Consider the following 20,924-nt stretch of genomic DNA (forward strand, 5'->3'; position numbering starts at 1 on the left):
TACATCTGTATCCACAAAGATCACAACTGAAAGGTTTATCCTCTGTGTGGATTCCCATGTGTTCATTTAAACTTGATTTTCTGCTACATCTGTATCCACAAAGGTCACAACTGAAAGGTTTTTCTCCAGTGTGGATTCTCATGTGTTCATTTAAATTTGATTTTACACTACAGCTGTATCCACAAAGATCACAACTGAAAGGTTTATCTCCTCTGTGGATTCTCATGTGTCTATTTAAATTTGATTTCTGGTTATATCTGTTTCCACAAAGATCACACCTGAAAGGTTTAGTCTCTGTGTGGATTATCATGTGTACATTTAAATGTGCTTTCTGGCTACATATGTATCCACAAAGACGACAACTGAAAGGTTTTTCTCCTGTGTGGATTCTCATGTGTGCATTTAAATGTGATTTCTGGCTACATCTGTATCCACAAAGATCACAACTGAACGGTTTCTCTCCTGTGTGGGTTCTCATGTGTACATTTAAACTTGCTTTTTCACTGCATCTGTATCTGCAAAGATCACAACTGAAAGGTTTCTCTCCTGTATGGATTCTCATGTGGTTGTCCAAGTAACTTCTGTTGCCGAATGTGTGACCACACAACTTACAGGGATGTTTATGTCCTACGAGGGTTCTCGCACGTCTTTTTGATTTTTGATTCGTTTTACATGTTTTACCATTGTCATCACAGCTAAACTTCATTTCTACATCAAATTTCTTCATTGAGTCTAGGGTTTTCTTAGAAGTAAAGGATTTCATTTTACCCTCAGAGTTTGAAGAACCTTTAGTTGAATGGCTCATCTTGATGTCATTTCCCCTGTATTTACCATTTGGTCTGTAATCTTGCAATTGTTCAAGTTGACAGAAAACAGTATTTACATCAGCTTCTTCCTCCTCTTCATCCTCTTCAATGAGTTCAGTCTCTGATGAGTTGGAATAATCTCCATGATCTTGCTTTCCGATAGGTTCTGCTGCTTCACAGTGATCTTCTGGTAACTCTCTGTGGTGCTGATGAAGGTGAGAAGACAGGAGAAACTCTTCGTCATCCTCATTCATGGTTGGTGGGAGAGACTCTGGACCTTGTTTGTCAAAACCTGGACCATGTTCTTCAGGAGCATCTTCTTTAAGCAGCAACATCTGCTGAGCATCTGCAGGAACCAATGAAGCAAATTATGTACATTATAAACCACTGCAGCTTTATATTCACATCAACATTACTAGTGTTACAAACCAACGTACATAAATGTTTGACTTTAGGTTGAACTGCGATGTTGTTCGCTCTGAGGTTCACTATAAGAGTGATGCCTGTTAAAATCTGTATTTTAAGCCTGGTCTTTTTTAATAAAACTAGTAAGTCTCAAATATCTTACATCATCACATAATAAATAGCAATATTTTCAACTTTAAACATACTTGTAGTAAAACTCGATGGGTTGGCGATCGGCTGCCCTGGGTCCATCTACCACCAGGCTTAGTGTCTTTTCTAGCGGAAACCCTGAATAAGATCAATGAGTTTTTGATTACTCAATCAACAACTTGCATCTGAAGCAGAAAGCCAAAGAAATGATAGTTATTTAAATGGGGTGTTTTGTTGCTAGTTTTCACTTTTTGTTTACAACATTGTTGCCAAAACATATTAGTATGGAGTTAGATTTGTTTCACAATTATTCAAAAACAAATAATTATGTCAAGCAACAAAAGTAGTATTCAATCAAAAAAAATGTCAAACAAAAAAAAATTCTTAGAAATTTTTAATCTTATTTATTTTTTTACAAAAGAAACATTTTTAAAGAGTTTTTTTCTATTTGAAATCACTCATTTTTGTTTGAAACTTATTTTTGCATATCAGAATTTCTTGGTTGACAGCCTAGGTTTTTGGTTGTGTAAGCTTTTTTTTTAAGCTCCTGTTCTTTGGTTGAACTCAACTTTATTTGGTTGCCGATCTCACATGATGGGTGTGGCTTAAGGACGAGCAATGTAAGACATGCTCCGATTGGTTAGCGTCGACTAAAGAGGATGACTCCCTGAGATCTCAGAACTCTGTCCTGAACTGCAGGGCTTCAGTGACTGGACACAGCATCTTCACAAAATTACACAGCTTAGCAGCTACTAAAGTGTCCACCCCGTTTCAAAGAAGAAATCTTACACAACTTATGACAGTCACATATTTTGTCTGCCGCCGTCCCCGGTAGCATATTGTGCTAGCTTATGTTGGCACTAGGTAAAGTTCATAAACTAGGCTTGTGTAATATTCGCCTGTCTTTATGTTGAATTTGTTAACCAGCAAACCTCTGTCGAGTGGCATTAAGCGTGGAAAATACCAAATGTATCTGGAGGAAATATGTGCTAAAAACTGTTGTGTAGTCCTCCGTGTGTGTATTAACTAGCATTGAAGCTAAAGTGGGAAAACAGCGGATCTTTGCACCAATGTTATTAGGTCCACGTTAGTCTGCACCACACGTCAAGTGACTGTGCAGATTATTTACCAAGCACATAATCAGTGTTGTCGATGAGGGTAGGCAATGTAACTGTTAAATATATATTTTCTTCCACATGTAAAATGTAAAATTAAGCTGGTAGGTCATCTAAAGGAAGATACACATAATTTCTGTGTTTATTATTTGGTGTGTATGTGTCTTGTATTAAAACTTTCACTGTCCTAACATGAGACAGATAATCTCTAAAAAAAATAATCAATCTCCTCCTTGTTCTGCATAATTACTCCGCTCAGTCAGAAACTGCCACTCAGAACTAGCAGTAATCAGCTAGCCGCCATGCTATCAGGAAGGTTTCATTCAGTATCTCAGGATTGTTTATTGTAATGGATCCTGCATTTGCCTTTGAATGCCAAGTTTTACACTTGAATTCTTTTGGCAACGTTGAGAGGTTTTATTTTAGCTCTTTGCATTATTTAGCCTATTCAAAGCCTTCATATGTTATCAGTCTGTTAAAGATAGTATTACCGATAGTTCAATTTTCAGAATGCCTGTTTGGTAGGGTTTTCTTCTTGGAAAAAGTTATTAAAAACAAGTTTTTGTCTAAATTAAGGTGAATTCATGGTTCCCTTTTCCACATAATGTAACTGGTAGTGTTTATGATAAAAATAATAATAATTATGTGATCGGTATCGGTGATCGGCCCTCATGGGTGATCGGTATCGGCAGGAAAAAACCAGATCGGCACATCTCTACTTACCATTCACATTCCGTGTCCCTTTCACCAAAGCCCTGCAGTTCGGGACAGAGTTCTGAGATCTCAGGGAGTCATCCCCTTTACTCAGCACTAACCAATCGGAACAAGTCTTACATTGCTCGTCCTTAAGCCCCGCCCAGGATGTTCATGTGATATCCGCAACCAAATGAAGTTGAGTTCAACCAAAAAATAGGAGCTTCAAAAAAAAAAAAAGAACTTAGGCTGTCAGCCAAAGAATTCTGATATGCAAAAATAAATGTTTCAAACAAAAATTTGAGATTTCAATTTATAAAAAAAACTCTTTAAACATTTTTTTGTTTTGTAAAAAATATTTTCATGATTAAAATGTTTAAGATTTTTTTGTTGGATTTTTTTTTTTTTGATTGAATAATTGTGAAACAAATCTGACTCCATGCATTTGTAACTTGAATTGATGGATGTTATTGTGTTCATAAATGTAAATATAAACTTGTCTCTTTTGAAAAATGTGTCAACTTCTGTTTTATGCACATTACAGACTTAAATAAATTGAAACCCAGAACAAAAAAAAACAAATCACTTTGGTCTGATGAAATGAAAATAATGAACTCATTAAGGTGAAAGTTTTGTGCCATCAATGCTCTGAATCAGATGTTTGATCCAACAGGGAACCAGGACAAAGTCACTCTGGCCTAAAGATGTTTACATTAATTTGTAAATTAATGTAAACAGGACCTGGAGAAAGTTTCTTAGGAGCTGGGCTCTTTAAGTTCGTCAAGTTGTAGTGATTGAATCCAGACTTCTCAGAACGAAGTGCCACTGGAGCCAATTTCAGAGCTGATGAGGTAGAGAGTCTCACTATAACCATCATTTAAACACTTTGTTCAAACTGGGTGAAGATCAGAAAGATAACAGACTTCAACCCTAAATGAGAGCCATCTAGAAAAAGAAAGCCAAAGACCTGAACATCATCTTCAATGGCTTTAGGAACCAGAGCTCCATTGAACCAGGAGCAGGAGAAAAGTTGAATACTTCAATGTTGAATCAGATTTGATACATTTATTTGTGTTGGGATTCAGTCACTCTTCCATCATATAGAAAGCTAATATGCTAACACAAACCGTTTCTCAACTTTCTGTTAAGAAGATAAACCTCAGAAAGCTGCTCCTAAACCATTACTGATAAGAAAACATACAGACCTRATCYATGCAGYAGGAMTTTGGGGTTGAAATCAGCCTCCAGMGTTTTGCCTYGATGCTCCATTTCTTCTAATGGAGACCACAACCAGAGTGATGGGTGAACTGGTGGTGAGGTCAACTTGTAGACCAGCTGRGAGAGACAAGAACCACAAAAWGAACAAWGTTAAAAAGCTACAAATCATTGTAAAATACAATGTGATTCTGTAACTCATCTATTAGGATCTTTAGTTGGTCCCAGTTATCCTCACAGGACAATAGCTGGGGTTCTTAATGTGCAGAATTGTACTTTTTACTTTTGTTCAACAAACAAAATAGAGACATCGGCTAAAGTTTGGTAACCAAAGACAAAATGTTTAAAGCTTACAGAATAAGAAAAAATAATTAAAACTGAAAAAGCACTAAATAAATTGGATAAAATGACAGAAACATGGCAGTGGCATCTGACCTATAGATGCAACATCCAAAAAGCTGATTTAGACAAAAGCAGTAATTTAAAGCGYGTGGAAGAACTTCATGCATTATCTCATCAAAGTTTTAATTCCACAGCAATATTTCAGCTCACCAGGACGCTGGAGTTCACAGATGATCCCACAACTGATCCTCAGCAGGAAATGGCCGCTCTGCGCCGCACTCRGCTCTTCTTCACCATCCGTTTCTGAAACACACCATCCTGTTAAAATACTGCCTGCTCAACACTTTACTGCGAAGGTACAAACWTGTTTCAACAAACTATGAGAATATTTACCGTTTCCTTACCAGGAATATTATCTAATCATGAAAACCAGGACGCGTTATCCCCGCACGACCCAAGATGGAGAAACAGGAAATCCTATTATTCAGTTTCTTCTTCCTCTTGCGGTTTTTGCGGGTTGGCAAAAAAAAAACTTTTTCGGTGTGCATCGCCGCCACCTACTGGTGAGGAGTGTAGGTAAAAATGGCAATTTTATTCAATTTGCAGAGATAATATGGGAAAACTTTAAGAGCGCTCACAATAAGATTCTTTAAAAAACCCCACCTCCACCATAAATGTATGTACCCAGTGTATTTTTTTCATTTTTAAGTAACAGAATACTTAAAATGAGCATTTTCGTAGGAAAATAAAGGTTTTGACTTAACTTACTATTATATATTTACAGAAAGATTATAATTTTTTACACTCAATATTACCAAAGTTAACATTAACAAGTATCCAAAATGATTTTTGCAGTACCTCTATCCATCCATCCATCCATTTTCTTGCACACTTTTTCCCTCAGTGGGGTCGGGAGGGGTGCTGGTGCCCATCTCCAGCCAACGTTTCGGGCGAGAGGCGGGGTTCACCCTGGACAGGTCGCCAGTCTGTCGCAAGGCAACACAGAGACACACAGGACACACAACCATGCACACACACACTCACACCTAGGGGCAATTTGGAGAGGCCAATTAACCTGACAGTCATGTTTTTGGACTGTGGGAGGAAACCGGAGTACCCGGAGAAAACCCACGCAGGGAGAACATGCAAACTCCATGCAGAAAGACCCCAGGCTGGGAATCGAACCCAGAATCTTCTTGCTGCAAGGCAACAGCTCTACCAACTGCGCCACTGTGCAGCCGCAGTACCTCTAAAAAGCTGAAAATAACAGTACATTTGTACTTTATGAAGTAAATAATGAGCATTTGGGTTTTTTTATTTATTCTTAAGAATTGTAACTAAATGCAGTTTGAAATGGATCCAAACAAATTTCTCAATAGCACAGCTCAGTCTCAGTATCTTAAAGACAAATGCAGCTGAATTAGCCTCTAGGGATTTAATATGTAGGGAATTATTCCATTAAGATAAATTTAATTGGCAAATAGTGACCTGTACTTGTTTAGTACTGATCCTTAAAAATCTGCAGACTAGATAATATTCTGAAGAATAATAAACCCATGAAAGTAAACTTGCATTTAGTCATTTTACTTTATTGAACACACCATTCAGACTCGTCATCTAATGAAACACTTAACATGATCAGAGAACATCTGTAGCACAGCTGTATCTGCAGCAATAAAGTCCAGCACAGAAAATAAATCTGATTTATTAGTAATAACTCAATGAGAAGTCACTAATTTACCAACAATATAGCAGAAAATGCCTAGTGCATTTAATAAAATGCATATAGAAATCAAATCAAACCATAAGTGGAAAGGACGCATCCGAAAACAAACATTTTCTTTGATGGAGAAATTTTCCACAAACTCTGCAACAATACTGTTTTAAATGTTTCCACTCTCATTAGTGTTTTATAGGCTTCAACACTCACAGCTGAATACTTTTTTGTTTTGATTCTTCTGTTTAAAATATGATTTTTTTTTTTTTGTCAGTCCTGTCCCTAAAATATCACAACTAGAATGTTTATCTTTTGTGGATTCTTGTGAATTTTTAAAATTTAATTTCTGGCTACATCGATACCTACAAAGATCACAACAGAAAGGTCTTTCTTCTGTGTGGATACTCATATGTGTGTTCACATCATCTGTCACCCTTTTTTAAGTTCAAACCATGAAGGAAAAAGGAGAGGAAAGTGAATCTAGATTACCTTTAAAATGGCCAACACGCATAATGGTGTCAGTATTTATAAACTGCTGACCCACTGGGATTTTTACCCACAACTATCAGGGAACAGGAATCCTGTTTCAGCAGCTTAAGGTGTGTCGAGTGCCACCTCTGAACTCACAGCACTTTAAATCTTGAAGCAGACGGGCTACAGCAGCTGATGACCTTACCAGATGATCCTTCTGCTCTCAAGAACAGTAATTTGAGGATTCATTGTTAAAAGGATCTCCAACAATGCACAAGAACAGTTGCCTTGCCTGATAAACCTGCAGCAGCTCCAATATTGAGATGGTAAGGGTTGAAATTAGCGGTAAATAACATGAAAACTGTGGCTTTATTATAGCAGTCAATTAAGAATCACACACAAAAACACTTAAAAATTGGACTTATTTTATTATATTATAGTAATATACTATAGTTATAACAATTATATTATAATAATTTATTACATTTTGCATAATTTCATGAAGAAATTTTTCTTAATCCAGTCTGGACTGCATGAATCAATTTCCATAGATTTTATGAGGTGCATTTGCTTTGGGGTCTTGAATCTTCAGGAAGATGCAAGACGTAAAAGGTACCAGACCATTATATATTTGTAAGGCAGTAATTTGTATGATGGAATACAAGTTTATTTTTGCGAACATTTGGTTTACATTCCTCATCAGTCGGGGCGGAAAGGAGTGTTTATACCACTAAACAAGAAGCAGAAGAACCACCAATAATCCCTAGAAAACAGCATTACACAAACAAAGGGATCAAATACGCTGTTGAATCCTCAGTTTCTTTCTCAGCAGCCGACTAAACCACTTAAGCCAAGACTCCTTGGTAAGAGCATTACTCAGAATTGGAAAATGCAGGCCCTGACATTTCTAATACAAAAAATCCATCATTTTAATCCACACTCCTAAATTCTAAACATTCACTTGGCTAGAAAACATTAAAATATTGGGTGAATAACTAATATTCACCTAATATTAGGTGAACACAGTGCAGGGATCTTCAACTCAAATCTTCAAGGGAGAGTGTTCTGCACCTTTGAGGTGCGTCCAACAAACGTAAATCCAATGGATCTAATGCCTCCTCAGTGCAATCAAGTTCTCCCGAGTCCTGAAAGCAAACTTATTTGACTCTCTGCTTTGACATAGAAACCCATCTAAAAGATGCACTTGAGGAATTGAGTTCAATACACCTGCTATATTGTATTCTATGAAATACTTGCAAGTAAAAAATGAAAAGGAAACCCAAAATTAAACTGTACTCAAATGTCCAGTATTCCTGCATACTTTAGTTCTTTCCTTGGTTCAACACATGTGAACCAAATGATGGCAAGTCTCTGCAGAATATTGACTTGCTGAGGTGGGAGTAACTACCACCAGGAAGTGAATTAAAACATGTAGGATTACTGGCTCTTGAGGACCAACTTTGGACACCCCTGTCCTGAGTTAGAGAGAAATGTACAAATAAAACTGTCTTTTATTAACACAAAAATATCCAACAGAAAACTCTGCAGGAGCACTTTTAATACCACTCTATGTCCTCAGTAGTTGCCAAAGAACATGCAGCTGAACACTTTCTCCAAGAGTCTTTTTTATTATTATTTCTACCTTCCTCCTATATTTCAAATAAGATATTTAGTTCATCCCCTTTCCTTTATAGCATTACAGGAGAAAAATATTCCAGTGTGGATTCTCAGGGGTGTGTTTAAACTTGATTTCTTTCTATATCTGCATTCAGTAAGTTCATAACAGGTTTTTATTCCATGTGGATTCTCATGTGTCTGTTTAAATATAATTTCTGTCTAAACAAGAATCCACAAAGATCTTAAATGAAAGGTTTTTATACAGTGTGGATTTTCTTGTGCCGGTTCAAGTGACCTTTCTGACTAAATCTTTGTGAGCAAAGATCACAACTAAATGGTTTGTCCCCTGTGTGGATTTTTGTGTGTTTGTTTAAACTTGCTTTTACGCTACAACTGTATTCACAAAGATCACAACTGAAAGGCTTCTCTCCCGTGTGGATTCTCATGTGTACATTTAAATTTGATTTAACGCTACACTTATAACCACAAAGATCACAACTGAAAGGTTTCTCTCCAGTGTGGATTTTCATGTGCTCGTTCAAGTGACCTTTCTGACTAAATCTTTGTAAACAAACATCACAACTGAAAGGTTTATCCCTTGTGTAAATTCTCATGTGTTTGTTTAAACTTGATTGATCTCTGCATCTGTATCCACAAACATCGCAACTGAAAGGTTTATCCTCCATGTGGGTTCTCAGGTGTACATTTAAACTTGCTTTTACGCTACATCTGTATCCACAAAGATCACAACTGAAAGGTTTCTCTCCTGTGTGGATTCTCATGTGTACCTTTAAATTTGATTTTACGCTACACTTGTATCCACAAAGATCACAACTGAAAGGCTTCTCTTCTGTGTGGATTCTCATGTGTTTGTTTAAACTTGATTTTACGCTACACTTGTATCCACAAAGATCACAACTAAAAGGTTTCTCTCCTGTGTGGGTTCTCATGTGTACATTTAAACTTGATTTTACACTACACTTGTATCCACAAAGATCACAACTGAAAGGTTTCTCTCCTGTGTGGGTTCGCATGTGTGTGTCTAAGTTTTTTCTGTGCTTAAATGTGTGTCTGCACAATTTACAGATATGTTTATGTCCTGCTAGGGTTCTTGCATGTCTCTTTGATGTAGAATTTTTTTTACATATTTCACCATTGTCATCACAGATAAACTTCATTTCAACCTGAACTTTCCTCCTTGAGGTTTTCTTTGAAGTAAAGGATTTCATTTTATCCTCAAAGTTTGGAGAACCTTTAGTTGAATGGCTCATCTTGCTGTCATTTCCGCTGTATTTACTTTTTGGCCTGTTATTTGGAAATTGTTCAAGTTGACAGAAAACATTATTTACATCAGTTTCATCCTCCTCTTCATCCTCTTCATTTTTGTCCTCAATGAGTTCAGTCTCCGATGAGTTGGAATAATCTCCATGATCTTGCTTTCTGATAGGTTCTTGAAGGTGAGAAGACAGGAGAAACTCCGCATCATCCTCATTCATGGTTGGTGGGAGAGACTCTGGACCTTGTAGGTCAAAACCTGGACCATGTTCTTCAAGAGCATCTTCTTTAAGCAGCAACATTCGCTGAGCATCTGCAGGAAACATTGAAGCAAATTATGTATATTATTATGGCTGTATGATTATATGGATTCTACAATATTTATCTTTTTTTTCCCACCCTCAGAAGATATCGATTTTCATCCGTGAGTATCGATACGTTAAACCGTAGAGGTCTATAGGTTTATACCAGCTTTTTAGCACGTCTGGTTAGTGACAGTGTAGCAGCAAGACTCCACCTCCCCTGATCTCAGTCAACTTGTGCTTAAAGTGCACATTATAAACTAACCACCAGTTTTTAAGTTGTGTCAATAGGCCAAGTAAAACCAGAGTAAAATCATATTTTTTCGAATGTTATGGAAATGTCAAAAAAACGTCTTTTCCGGTTATGTGAAAGGGAATGAGCTTCCAAACGTAAAAAATGAAACACAACATTAGATTCCTTTGTTTTTGGAAATCTCGACTCTTCAATAAATAATGATGGGCTGTATGTTGTTGCTAAGAAACGAAGTAAAGTTACGCACGTAACTGTGATAGAGAAACGGAACGGAGTAGCGGCAAAAGCAGAGAGATTTCAAAATTAATGCAAAGTTTGAGTGGTGGCATTGACTTCGTAATTTGTTTTTAGAGACTGAGAGCACAATGAGATCCTGGCAGTCTGAGAGGCAACTACTCAGAAATTCAAACAGGGGAATGGCAGCGCTACGCAGCTGCCAGGAGTCGATCACTACGGGTTGAGGCAGAGCCACTCCCCCAGCAGTTAGTAGTAACAGCCTTCAGTCACAGCTAACTCCGGGAGCCAAGGTAGAAAAGCTACCTATAGTCCAAAAGACTTTTTCACTCCAAAATGCAGCCACAGTATTTCCAAAAGAAAAACATGAGTGCAATCATTTGCATATTTAGACTCTACAGAGGTTGACAATCTCCCCACTCAGCTCCCAGATCACTGTTGAAACTTTGAGTTTTATGTCAAATCCACATGAATTAAATGACAGAAACTCACCACATCTTTGATTCATTTTGTCCGGCTGTAGACTCTAAATCTCTGTCCAATCAGAGTCAGGTATTGTGTAGTTGGTGCTTTTCATCAGTTTTCAGCTAATTAAATCCAAGTCTATGAACACAAAATGTCACTAAAATCACTCTGTCCTTCCAAAATCATTCAAAAAAATTGTAAAAGTGCATCGAATCGTATGCCAAATACGATGCATATCGTATCATGATCAGGATATCATATCCTGAGATTATTGTATCGCTACATCCCTACACATTATAAACTAATGCAGCTTTATATTTATATAAATATTACTTGAATTAAAAGCTAACATACATAAATATTTGACTTTAGGTTGAACTGCGATGTTGTTTGCTCTTAGGCAAAAACCTAACATCGTTCTTAGATTCGCTATAAGAGCGATGCCTGTTAAAGTCTGTATTTTAAGCTTGCCTTTTTTATACAACTGTAGTATGTCGCAAATATCTTTGATATAAATAATAAATAGCAATATTTTCAACTTTAAATATTTTTTTACTAAAACTTGATGGGTTCTGTAGCAGAAAGCCAAAGAAATGACAGCTGAGTTATTTAAATGGGGTATTTTTGTTGCTAGTTTGCACTTTTTGTTTACAATACTGTTGCCAAAACATGTTACTTTGCATCTTGAATTGATAGATGTTATCATTGTGTTCAGGAATGAAAAAATAAACTTGGTCTCTTTTGAAAAATGCATCTACTTCTGTTTTATGCACATTACACAGACATAACTAATTTAATCCCAGAAAAAAGAAAACAAATCACTTTGGTCTGATGACATGAAGATAATGAATACATTAAGGTCCCTTATAAAATGTTTGTCCTTTTTAAATAATTTACAGTATATTTACAGATCAGGACAAAGCCTTCTGCTGTTTACAGTAATTTGCTTCATTTAGGACCTAGAGAGTTTCTTAAGAGCAACGCTGTTTAAGTTCATTAAGTTGTTGTGATTGAATGCAGACTTCCCAGACCAAGTTTCAAGTCAAGTCAAGTGTACTTTATTGTCAAAGATCTATGTAAAAAGGTTAACACAGTAAAAGGGTTAACACAGAAGTTTGAAATTGTGTTTCACCAGTCTCCAATGTGCAGTTAAACTAAACTTATAAACATATAAATAAGACATTGACAGTAACCCCCCCCCAACACACACACACACACACTGCAATACACTGTGAAATAAGACAAATTTCAGAGCTGATCAGGAAGAGTCTCACTCCAACCATTATTTAAACACGTTGTTCAAACTGGGTGAAGATCAGAAAGTTAACAGACTTCAGGGTTTCCCCTAGAAAACTTGCTAAGCCTGGTGGTGGGGGCGTCGAGGCGGTCCACCGGCAGTCTACCGTGTTTTTGTATTAAAAGATGTTAAGTTGACAGAAAATATTAAAGTATTACCGTGTAATTTTATGTTACAGGAAAACATCTCCAGTGAAATGCTATTTATACCTGCAACTAGTTTAAAAACAACAAATTTGCACTTCTGTTTAATCCAAATTAAGTCAGCGGCTCCATCAGGCCCCCAAGAGCTTCAGGGGCCCCATAAATGCTAATATTTTAAAACAGACCACAGATACATAAGTGTAACATTTGTTTATTGAGATTATCAATGCTGTTAAACTTGATTCAATTTCAGTATACATAAATTAAAAGATTTTAAATTGTTTAACATTTAAATGCAAGATTTTAAAGAGCTGGCAAGTTTACTTTGTAAAACTTCAAAGAACAATATTCATAGTTAGATTGTTTTGTTACCATAGCAACAATCTGGTCAATTAAACCACTCCCTTCTCCCAAATTTCACAAACTCTAACCCAGAAGCTGTTAGTGGTGCTGATAATTTTAGCAGCTAGAGGGGCCCCTAAGTTAAAGTCTGCGCAAGGCCTCATGCAGCCTTTGACCGGCCCTGCACAATGAGAAAATGCGCTGCACTGCGCAGAAATGCGCAACAAACGGAAGATTTGGCTTTAGTAGTTGTTCCATTTCGTGTATGTTGAATTTTTAATTGTCACAGAAACTATTCTGGTTGGTCGAGTTTATGGGACTCGACTGTGTCTGACGATCAAGAGTTTCTCAGATCTATGTGCGGCCGCGCACATTAACTCTAAGTAGACAACGCATTTGATATGGTTTGATGCATCGTGTAACCGGAAAAATAATAATAATAAAAAAATAAAATAAAATAATATAAAATCAGCGTGATGCGTGACTCCGAGGAGAGCGCGAAAGCTCCTCACCGGGCTGAACCTGCATGATGAGGTTAGCGCTGGTCGTTATCCACAAACGCTCCGATCAACCGGGACCACAGACATAAACTTTACAGGGAAGACAGACACAGAGCCACACGCTGGGCAGCAAGTTGAGATGTAAACGCCACATATAATTGTTCATGCACAAGGATAAATCATTCTCACAACGCACACCTCTGAATTTGCTACAAGTTATTCCTGCGGTTCACATTGAGCTGCGCAACCAGAGCTAACGCGGCGGGCTTTAAACTCTAACCTAGAGTTCTTCATAGGATCATAATTCCTCATAGTAAGTTGATGTAAATATCCTTACAGGTCAGCCTGTGTCCAGTTTGAGTGAAAGGAGGCGTGTGCGATCCAGCTGAGGTATAGCAGTGGCAGCGATCGAGTGATCTATTATAAACCTATCCTTTAGGATAAATCTGCTCTGCTAGTGAAATGTTCAGAGCAACAGAGATGCTTGTAGCCTTTCTCAACTTTTTGTTAAGAAGATAAATCTCAGACAGCTGCTCCTAAACCATTACTGATAAGAAAACATACAGACCTAATCTATGCAGCAGGACTTTGGGGTTGAAATCAGCCTCCAGCGTTTTGCCTCGATGCKCCATTTCTTCTAATGGAGACCACTCCTCTTCACAACCAGAGTGATGGGTGAACTGGTGGTGAGGTCAACTTGTAGACCCAGCTGGGAGAGACAGGAACCACAAAATGAACCATGTTAAAAAGCTACAAATCATTGTAAAATATAATGTGATTCTATAACTCATCTATTAGGATTTTTAGTTGGTCCCAGTTATCCTCACAGGACAATAGCTGGGGTTCTTAATGTGCAGTATTGTACTTTTTACTTTAGTTCAACAAACAGAATAGAGTCTTCTGCTAAACTTTAGTAACCAAAGATGAAATGTTGAATGAGAATAAGAAAAACTAATAATTAAAACTGAAAAAGTACTAAATAAATTAGATAAAATAACAGAAACATGGCAGTGGCCTCTGACTGTACAAGCAATATACAAAAAGCTAAATTACACAAAAGCAGTAATTTAAAGTCTGTGGAAGAACTTCAGGGTTTTCCCCAGAAAACTTGCTAAGCCTGGTGGTCGGGGTGCCGAGGCAGTCCACTGCGTTTTTGTATTAAAAGACGTTAAGGTGACAGGAAATTTAAAAATATCACTCTGTAATTATACGTTACGGAAAAACATTGCCAGTGAAACACTACTTAAACCCACAACTGGTCTTAAAAACAACAAATCAAAATATACAATTAAAATTAATATAAATTATTTGCACTTCTGTTTAATCCAAATTAAGTCAGCAGCTCCATCAGGTCTCCAAGGCCTTCAGGGGCCCCATAAATGCTAATATTTTAACACAGACCACAGATGTATGAATGTAACACTTGTTTATTGAGATGATCAATGCTGCTAAATTTGATTCAATTTCAGCATACGTAAATTAAAAGATTTTAAGTTAACATTTAAATGTAAGATTTTAAGGAGCTGGCCAGTTTACTTTGTAAAAGTACAAAGAGCAATCTTCATAGTTAGATTGGTTTGTTACCCTAGCTACAATCTGATGCTGTGAGTTTAATCTTTGAGTTTGAGCTCTATTTGTTCACAAATACAATTTAGTAAACTGCAATTATAACTGATTGCCTTTTAGGCTGGTCAATTAAACTACTCCCCCTCTCTCAGATTAAATCCAACACATCTGTTAGAGGTGTTCATGTTTTTAGCAACAAAAGGGGCTCCAAAATCAAATTCTGGTGGAGGACTCATACAGCCTTGGATCGGTCCTGCATGATGAGGTAATCGGCTGCACTCCGCAGAGATGCGCAACAAACGGGAGATTTAAGTCAATCCTGCTAATGTGGCTTTAGTAGCCCTTTCAATTCGTGTCTGTTGAGTTTATTAAGCAAAACAAAAACTAGTCTGGTTGGTCGAGTTTCTCAGATCTCTGCGCCGCTGCGCACATTAACTCTGTCTGACTAAGTGGACAAAGCGTTTGATATGGTTTGATGCATTGTGTAACCGGAAAAATAATACTAAAAATAATAATATAAAATCAGTTTGACGTGTTACAGACAGGAGAGCGCGAAAGCTCCTCACCAGGCTGAAAATGCATGATCAGGTTAGCGCCAGTTTGTTAATTAATTGGTCCGGCTTTAAATGAATCAACCATAAACCTATCTTCTATAAACATATATTTTAGGAATAAATCTGCTACGCAAGTGAAACGCTCAGAGCAACAGAGACGCTTGCAATTAGGCTTAAACAAAAGAAGAAAAATAAGTTTTATTTTTTATTATTATTTTCCTAAAAACATAAACAAGAAAGACTTAGACGGGCGGTGGCGCTAGTAAAGGACGGCGGGCCGCCAGGCTTATAATACACTGGAGGAAACCCTGAATTTCCTCAAAGTTTTAATTCCACAGCAATATTTCAGCTCACCAGGACGCTGGAGTTCACAGATGATCCCACAACTGATCCTCAGCAGGAAATGGCCGCTCTGCGCCGCACTCAGCTCTTCTTCACCATCCGTTTCTGAAACACACCATCCTGTTAAAATACTGCCTGCTCAACATTTTACTGCGAAGGAACAGACATGTTTCAACAAACTATGAGAATATTTACCGTTTTCTTACCAGAAATATCATCTAATCATAAAAACCAGGAAGCGTTGTCCCCGCATGACCTAAAATGGAGAAACAGGAAATCCGATTATGCAGTTTCTTCTTCCTCTTGCAGATTTTGCGGATTGGCACAAAAAAAAAACTTTTTGGTGTGCATCGCCGCCACCTACTGGTGAGGAGTTTAGGTAAAATTGTCAATTTTATTCAATTTGCGGAGAGAAAACTATATACTTTTAGTTAGAACTGAAATTGAAACAAGTACTGATAGCATTCATTCATGTTTTGTAAAAAGTCTAATCAGTCAAATTTAGCTTTCACCTTTTCAACTTTTTCATATTATCAAACAATAACTTTATTTTCCCTCAGACCACTGGACTTAGTATATAATTAGGATTTCTCTCACATATAAGCATTACAAATGTCAATATCAGTGGTCCCCAACCACCGGTCCGTGGACCAATTGGTACCGGGCCGTGCAAGAAATAATTGAATGTTTCTGTTTTATGTATTATTTGAGTCTGGAGGATCTTTTATTGTGAAAATCCTTTAACCGGATTCTTTTGGTTACTTGCGCGCCAACGCTGAGCCCACAAGCAGCAAAATGAGTAAGAAACAGAACAGGTGTCTTTGGAGAGTTTCTTAGCAAAGGGGAAAAGGCCCAGAGAAGAGACAGGAGAATGGATTTATCCCGGACCGGTAGGTGATAAGCAGCCCACTCTGCGTAACATGCGGCGACCAGTTCGCTAATGAGGCAATGAAGCTTCAAACTGCTTCGCCACGTAGAGACCAAGCACGCTGTGGACATAAGCAACAATTCGGGTGTCATTGTCTCTCATCACTCCCAGATGGAACCGTCTCGCTGCAGAGAAACAAGCTCAGGGCTCCCGTTAGTCATTATCGTGAGTTAAAATGTTCACAAAAGTAAAATTTTCGTTTTTGTGGCGCATCTGTATCTTATTTTGAAGGGAYATGTAAAYGTTACCATAGCGACCAGAGTCGGAGAGCGTTTGGGCAGTGGTCGAGAGGAGATGAGTAGAGCTTGTGAGTCTTAAGTTTGGTTTAGATGGCAAGATTTAAGAATTGTCGGCTGATTCTCCAAACCTCTGTGACSACAGAGCTGATAAAAGTACAACAGGTTCGATCGGTTCGTGTCTCCAGCCACACGGCAGGAGCAACACGAACCGATTCCAGTCACCAACGTCGCGATTCCAGAAGAAAATCCACAAGGCCCCCACATAGCATTATGGGAATTTAGAATGACCAAAGACGGATGACGATGTAGAAGCAATAGTGATAGTTTGTGGAGTCATTTTAAAAGATAAAAGACATAACAAAAAGAAAAGGCGGTGGACAAAAGACGACGGGAGTAGCCGCTCTATTTGCTGCACTATGATTTGGAGGTGAATTTTTTTTTCATAGTTAACATTTTTAACTGAATAAACATATATAATAATGACCTTTACATATAATTAACATTTCCACATATCATCTCCGATATCCAACGGACTCACAGTTGCGCGATATGTCAGCTGTTTGGGATTCTCCTCTGTTCTTACGTCACCGCGCTTTTTGATTGGCTACCTGTCACATTCAACAGGTCGTATTCTCATTCCCAGTCAGGGAAAACCCCACAGGCTGCGATAAAAGAGCCAAGACAACCCAAATTGGGTGTATTCAGGATTTAGCAGGAACACCAACATGCAGAAGCCTTATCTGACGGTTCATGCCCCGCCCCCCGGGCCGCAGCAAAATTTTCCAAGTCTTGACCGGTCCGCGGTAATAAAAAGGTTGGGGACCACTGGTCTATACGTTGTTCTTAAGTTTTTGAGAAAATTATTTTTTTCATAAATACAATTAGGCTTGAAAGTATTCATACCCCTTGCATACTTATTTTCATTCAAAAGCAGTTCATTTCAAATGACAAAAGGAATTCCTTAAGAATAAAATCCAATCTACATTTTCTGTTTTCAATAGCATTTCAATAATACATTTCAATGAGGTGTATGTTGTAAAAGCAACATTTTATATTCCTACTTCAGATCAGAAAAAAATGTGGTAACAATAACAGATACATTTAAATCTAGTATTAATCAGAAGTGTGAATAATTTTGAGCCGTAATTATTTTAGAAATATTTCTTTACGCATAGAATGGTGTAATAAAAAAGCAATTTAACCTTTGTTTGGATTGTTTATTTCAATAAATTTTCAAAAACTAGAATTCCTTTAGATGCACTGTTGGACTACATTACCAAAAAAGACTAAATTTGGAGCAGAAACAAACTTTTAAGAAGCCTTTCAGCTCTTCTAAATGTATGACTCAATGACAGGACCAGCCACAATGGATAAGGTGAAATTGAGATATTTGTGACAAAGTAATGATCTTTTCAGGAAGGATCAGAGCAGACTCTGAGGAGGCTGATGTATTTTGGGGAGCAGGAGACTCTCCTGAAGACCTTTGACTCTGTTGTGGCATCAGCTTATCTGTAGTTGAGAGGAAGCCGCTGGCTAAGCTAATCAGGAAGCCCAGCTCTGTGAAACGATGCCCCGTCGACCCAGAGCAGGACTCTGACTAAAAGAACATGACTGATGGACAATGTCTCCCACCTCCTGCATGAAGCTGTTGCTGAACTGGAACGCCTATTCAGTGACAGACGGCTGCATACCAATGGCGTGTCGTACAGTGGGGAGAACAAGTATTTGATACACTGTTGATTTTTGTGCTTCAATTTTCTGCCGCAACACGCAAACTTTCCCATTCATTCAGTGCGTTATAGTTCCACGTCGCTTAGGATTTGTTGCTGCGCGCTTGCGCAGTGTGAAGGAAAGAGGAGACCAGCTGCACAGGCAGGCTGCGAAATGAGATGCAGGTAATCGGTNAAAAGAACATGACTGATGGACAATGTCTCCCACCTCCTGCATGAAGCTGTTGCTGAACTGGAACGCCTATTCAGTGACAGACGGCTGCATACCAATGGCGTGTCGTACAGTGGGGAGAACAAGTATTTGATACACTGTTGATTTTTGTGCTTCAATTTTCTGCCGCAACACGCAAACTTTCCCATTCATTCAGTGCGTTATAGTTCCACGTCGCTTAGGATTTGTTGCTGCGCGCTTGCGCAGTGTGAAGGAAAGAGGAGACCAGCTGCACAGGCAGGCTGCGAAATGAGATGCAGGTAATCGGTATCGGCAACAAGAGCCAATGATCACCGATCATGCACTTTTTCTATGATCGGTGACCGATTGATCGGCACACGTCTAATATATATATATATATATATATATATATATATATATATAAAAGCTGGGTAGCTCTTGAATTACTACAAAATAAACAAAATAAAGCTGTATTTCCCTCAGCCCACTGGCTGCAATGTTGACACCTTGAGATGCCATGAGACCTAAACTCTGATCAACATGGCATGGAGTCATCCCAGTTTTCCATGTCTGGCATATAACCATTCATTTTAGTTTTTAAACTGGTTCTATTGATCCTGTGTCCAGACAGAGGGATAATCAGTAGCCTAGCCGTTTGTTCTGAAGATCTTGCAGCTTCCACTTCTCTTCCTAACATGGCGCTTCCTCACCCTGACTCTTACACTGATAGGAGGAACCACAGAGCTCTGTTAAGTTAAAGCTCATCTTCTGAAGTTGGGATATTTTTCCTACAACAGGTTCCAGATGTATCACCTCAAACCAGATGTTGGACTGGATTTTATTTCAATGTCATTTGTGAATGTTAGAGCCTCATTTTCAACAGTGGAGCTATAAAGGTTGAAAAAGGTTGTCATTTTGGAGAAAGTCTCATCATCAATATTTCCACTAAATAAGAGGCAAAAAATAAATTTGTTTGCTAAAGGAAAAGCCTCTCAGACTCTGAGCCCGACAGCACCAAACTATTTGTTTTATATTAGACAATTCATTTAATTTCACACAATTATCACGATAGAAGCCATTTGTTTGTTAAATACTTAATGAAACACATTTACCGTGTTTGATGTTTGTTGTGATTAACGTATAGTCACAAAGAACGAGGTAATTAGTCCAAGTTTGTCGTTTATTGAATGTTCAGAAACTACAGCGGCTGTGATGCGCCAAGACAAAGGTAAAACAACCCGAACAGATGATCAGAGCCGACCAGAGATTATGTTAAAAACATTCAGTCCGTTACAGTCCGTTGCAGGCTTGATATTTATTTTTGCGATTATTAATAAGCGCTCCCTGAACACAGCGGTGGTTGGTTAGTTAATTTTAAACTCCTGCTCTGCTAGTTATTTTTGCATGGAACCGAAACGCACAGAATTGCGCAACACCTTGTTGAAACGATAATCACTGAGATTATTATTGTTGTTGGGTCATTAATATGAACACGTTTTGTTGATTTTATTGTTGTTCTTTAATAAAGTTACGAACGTTTTAAGCGAGCCAGAAAAGGATGTGCTGGTCTCAGCGTCCTGGTGGCGTTCAGTTTGTCTCCTAATGGGACAAACTCATTGTCTCCTAATGAGACAAACTCATTGTCTCATTAGGAGACAATGAGTTTCCGCGATTGCAGCCCTGCTCTAGCAAAGCACGAACAGTTCAGAAACAATATGAAATGGGAAATAAGTTATTTAATAACTGATTAAGTCGTGTTTTAGATTGTTCTTGAAAAACAAATCAGTCACGGCTAATTAGTGGGTGAACTCGCGGCTGCACAGTGAACCCACTGATTTTTTTTACAGCAGACAGCTGCTTCCCTCTCTTGCAGGTACTGCGTACCCCCGCTAAATCTTTTAGGGGTAAGCAGTATCCTGCCGTACCCCCTTACTTTCACCCCTGGTTATCCTTAAGAGCACAGAAATTCTCCACAATACGCTCTACAACTATACCATTTTAAATCAGTTTCCATTGTCATTAAGTGTGTCATAGACTTCAACATTCACAGC

The 20,924-nt window shown here is 38.1% G+C and overlaps 1 protein-coding gene across 6 annotated transcripts in view; it reads right to left on the reverse strand.

Moving 5' to 3' along the window:
- The window catches only part of LOC103474892 (zinc finger protein OZF-like), a 38,803-nt gene that overhangs the window by 10,657 nt on the left and 7,222 nt on the right, over positions 1–20,924 (reverse strand). The window contains exons 5-7 of one of the 6 annotated variants that reach the window (XM_017308189.1): positions 15,817–15,909; positions 13,911–14,051; positions 227–1,152 (exon numbers count right to left, since the gene is read on the reverse strand). In XM_017308189.1, the coding sequence (XP_017163678.1) occupies positions 227–1,152; positions 13,911–13,974 (990 nt within the window). In that variant the 5' untranslated portion in view covers positions 13,975–14,051; positions 15,817–15,909. Of the gene's footprint in view, positions 1–5; positions 1,153–1,417; positions 1,597–4,936; positions 5,030–5,119; positions 5,271–6,699; positions 10,120–13,910; positions 14,052–15,816; positions 15,910–20,924 lie in introns of those variants that run through there. The other 5 variants (XM_017308187.1, XM_017308190.1, XM_017308191.1 and 2 more) reach the window with 5 other exon arrangements.

The sequence above is a fragment of the Poecilia reticulata genome, linkage group LG13, assembly GCF_000633615.1.
Source record: "Poecilia reticulata strain Guanapo linkage group LG13, Guppy_female_1.0+MT, whole genome shotgun sequence".
NCBI classification, from domain to species: Eukaryota; Metazoa; Chordata; class Actinopteri; order Cyprinodontiformes; family Poeciliidae; genus Poecilia; species Poecilia reticulata.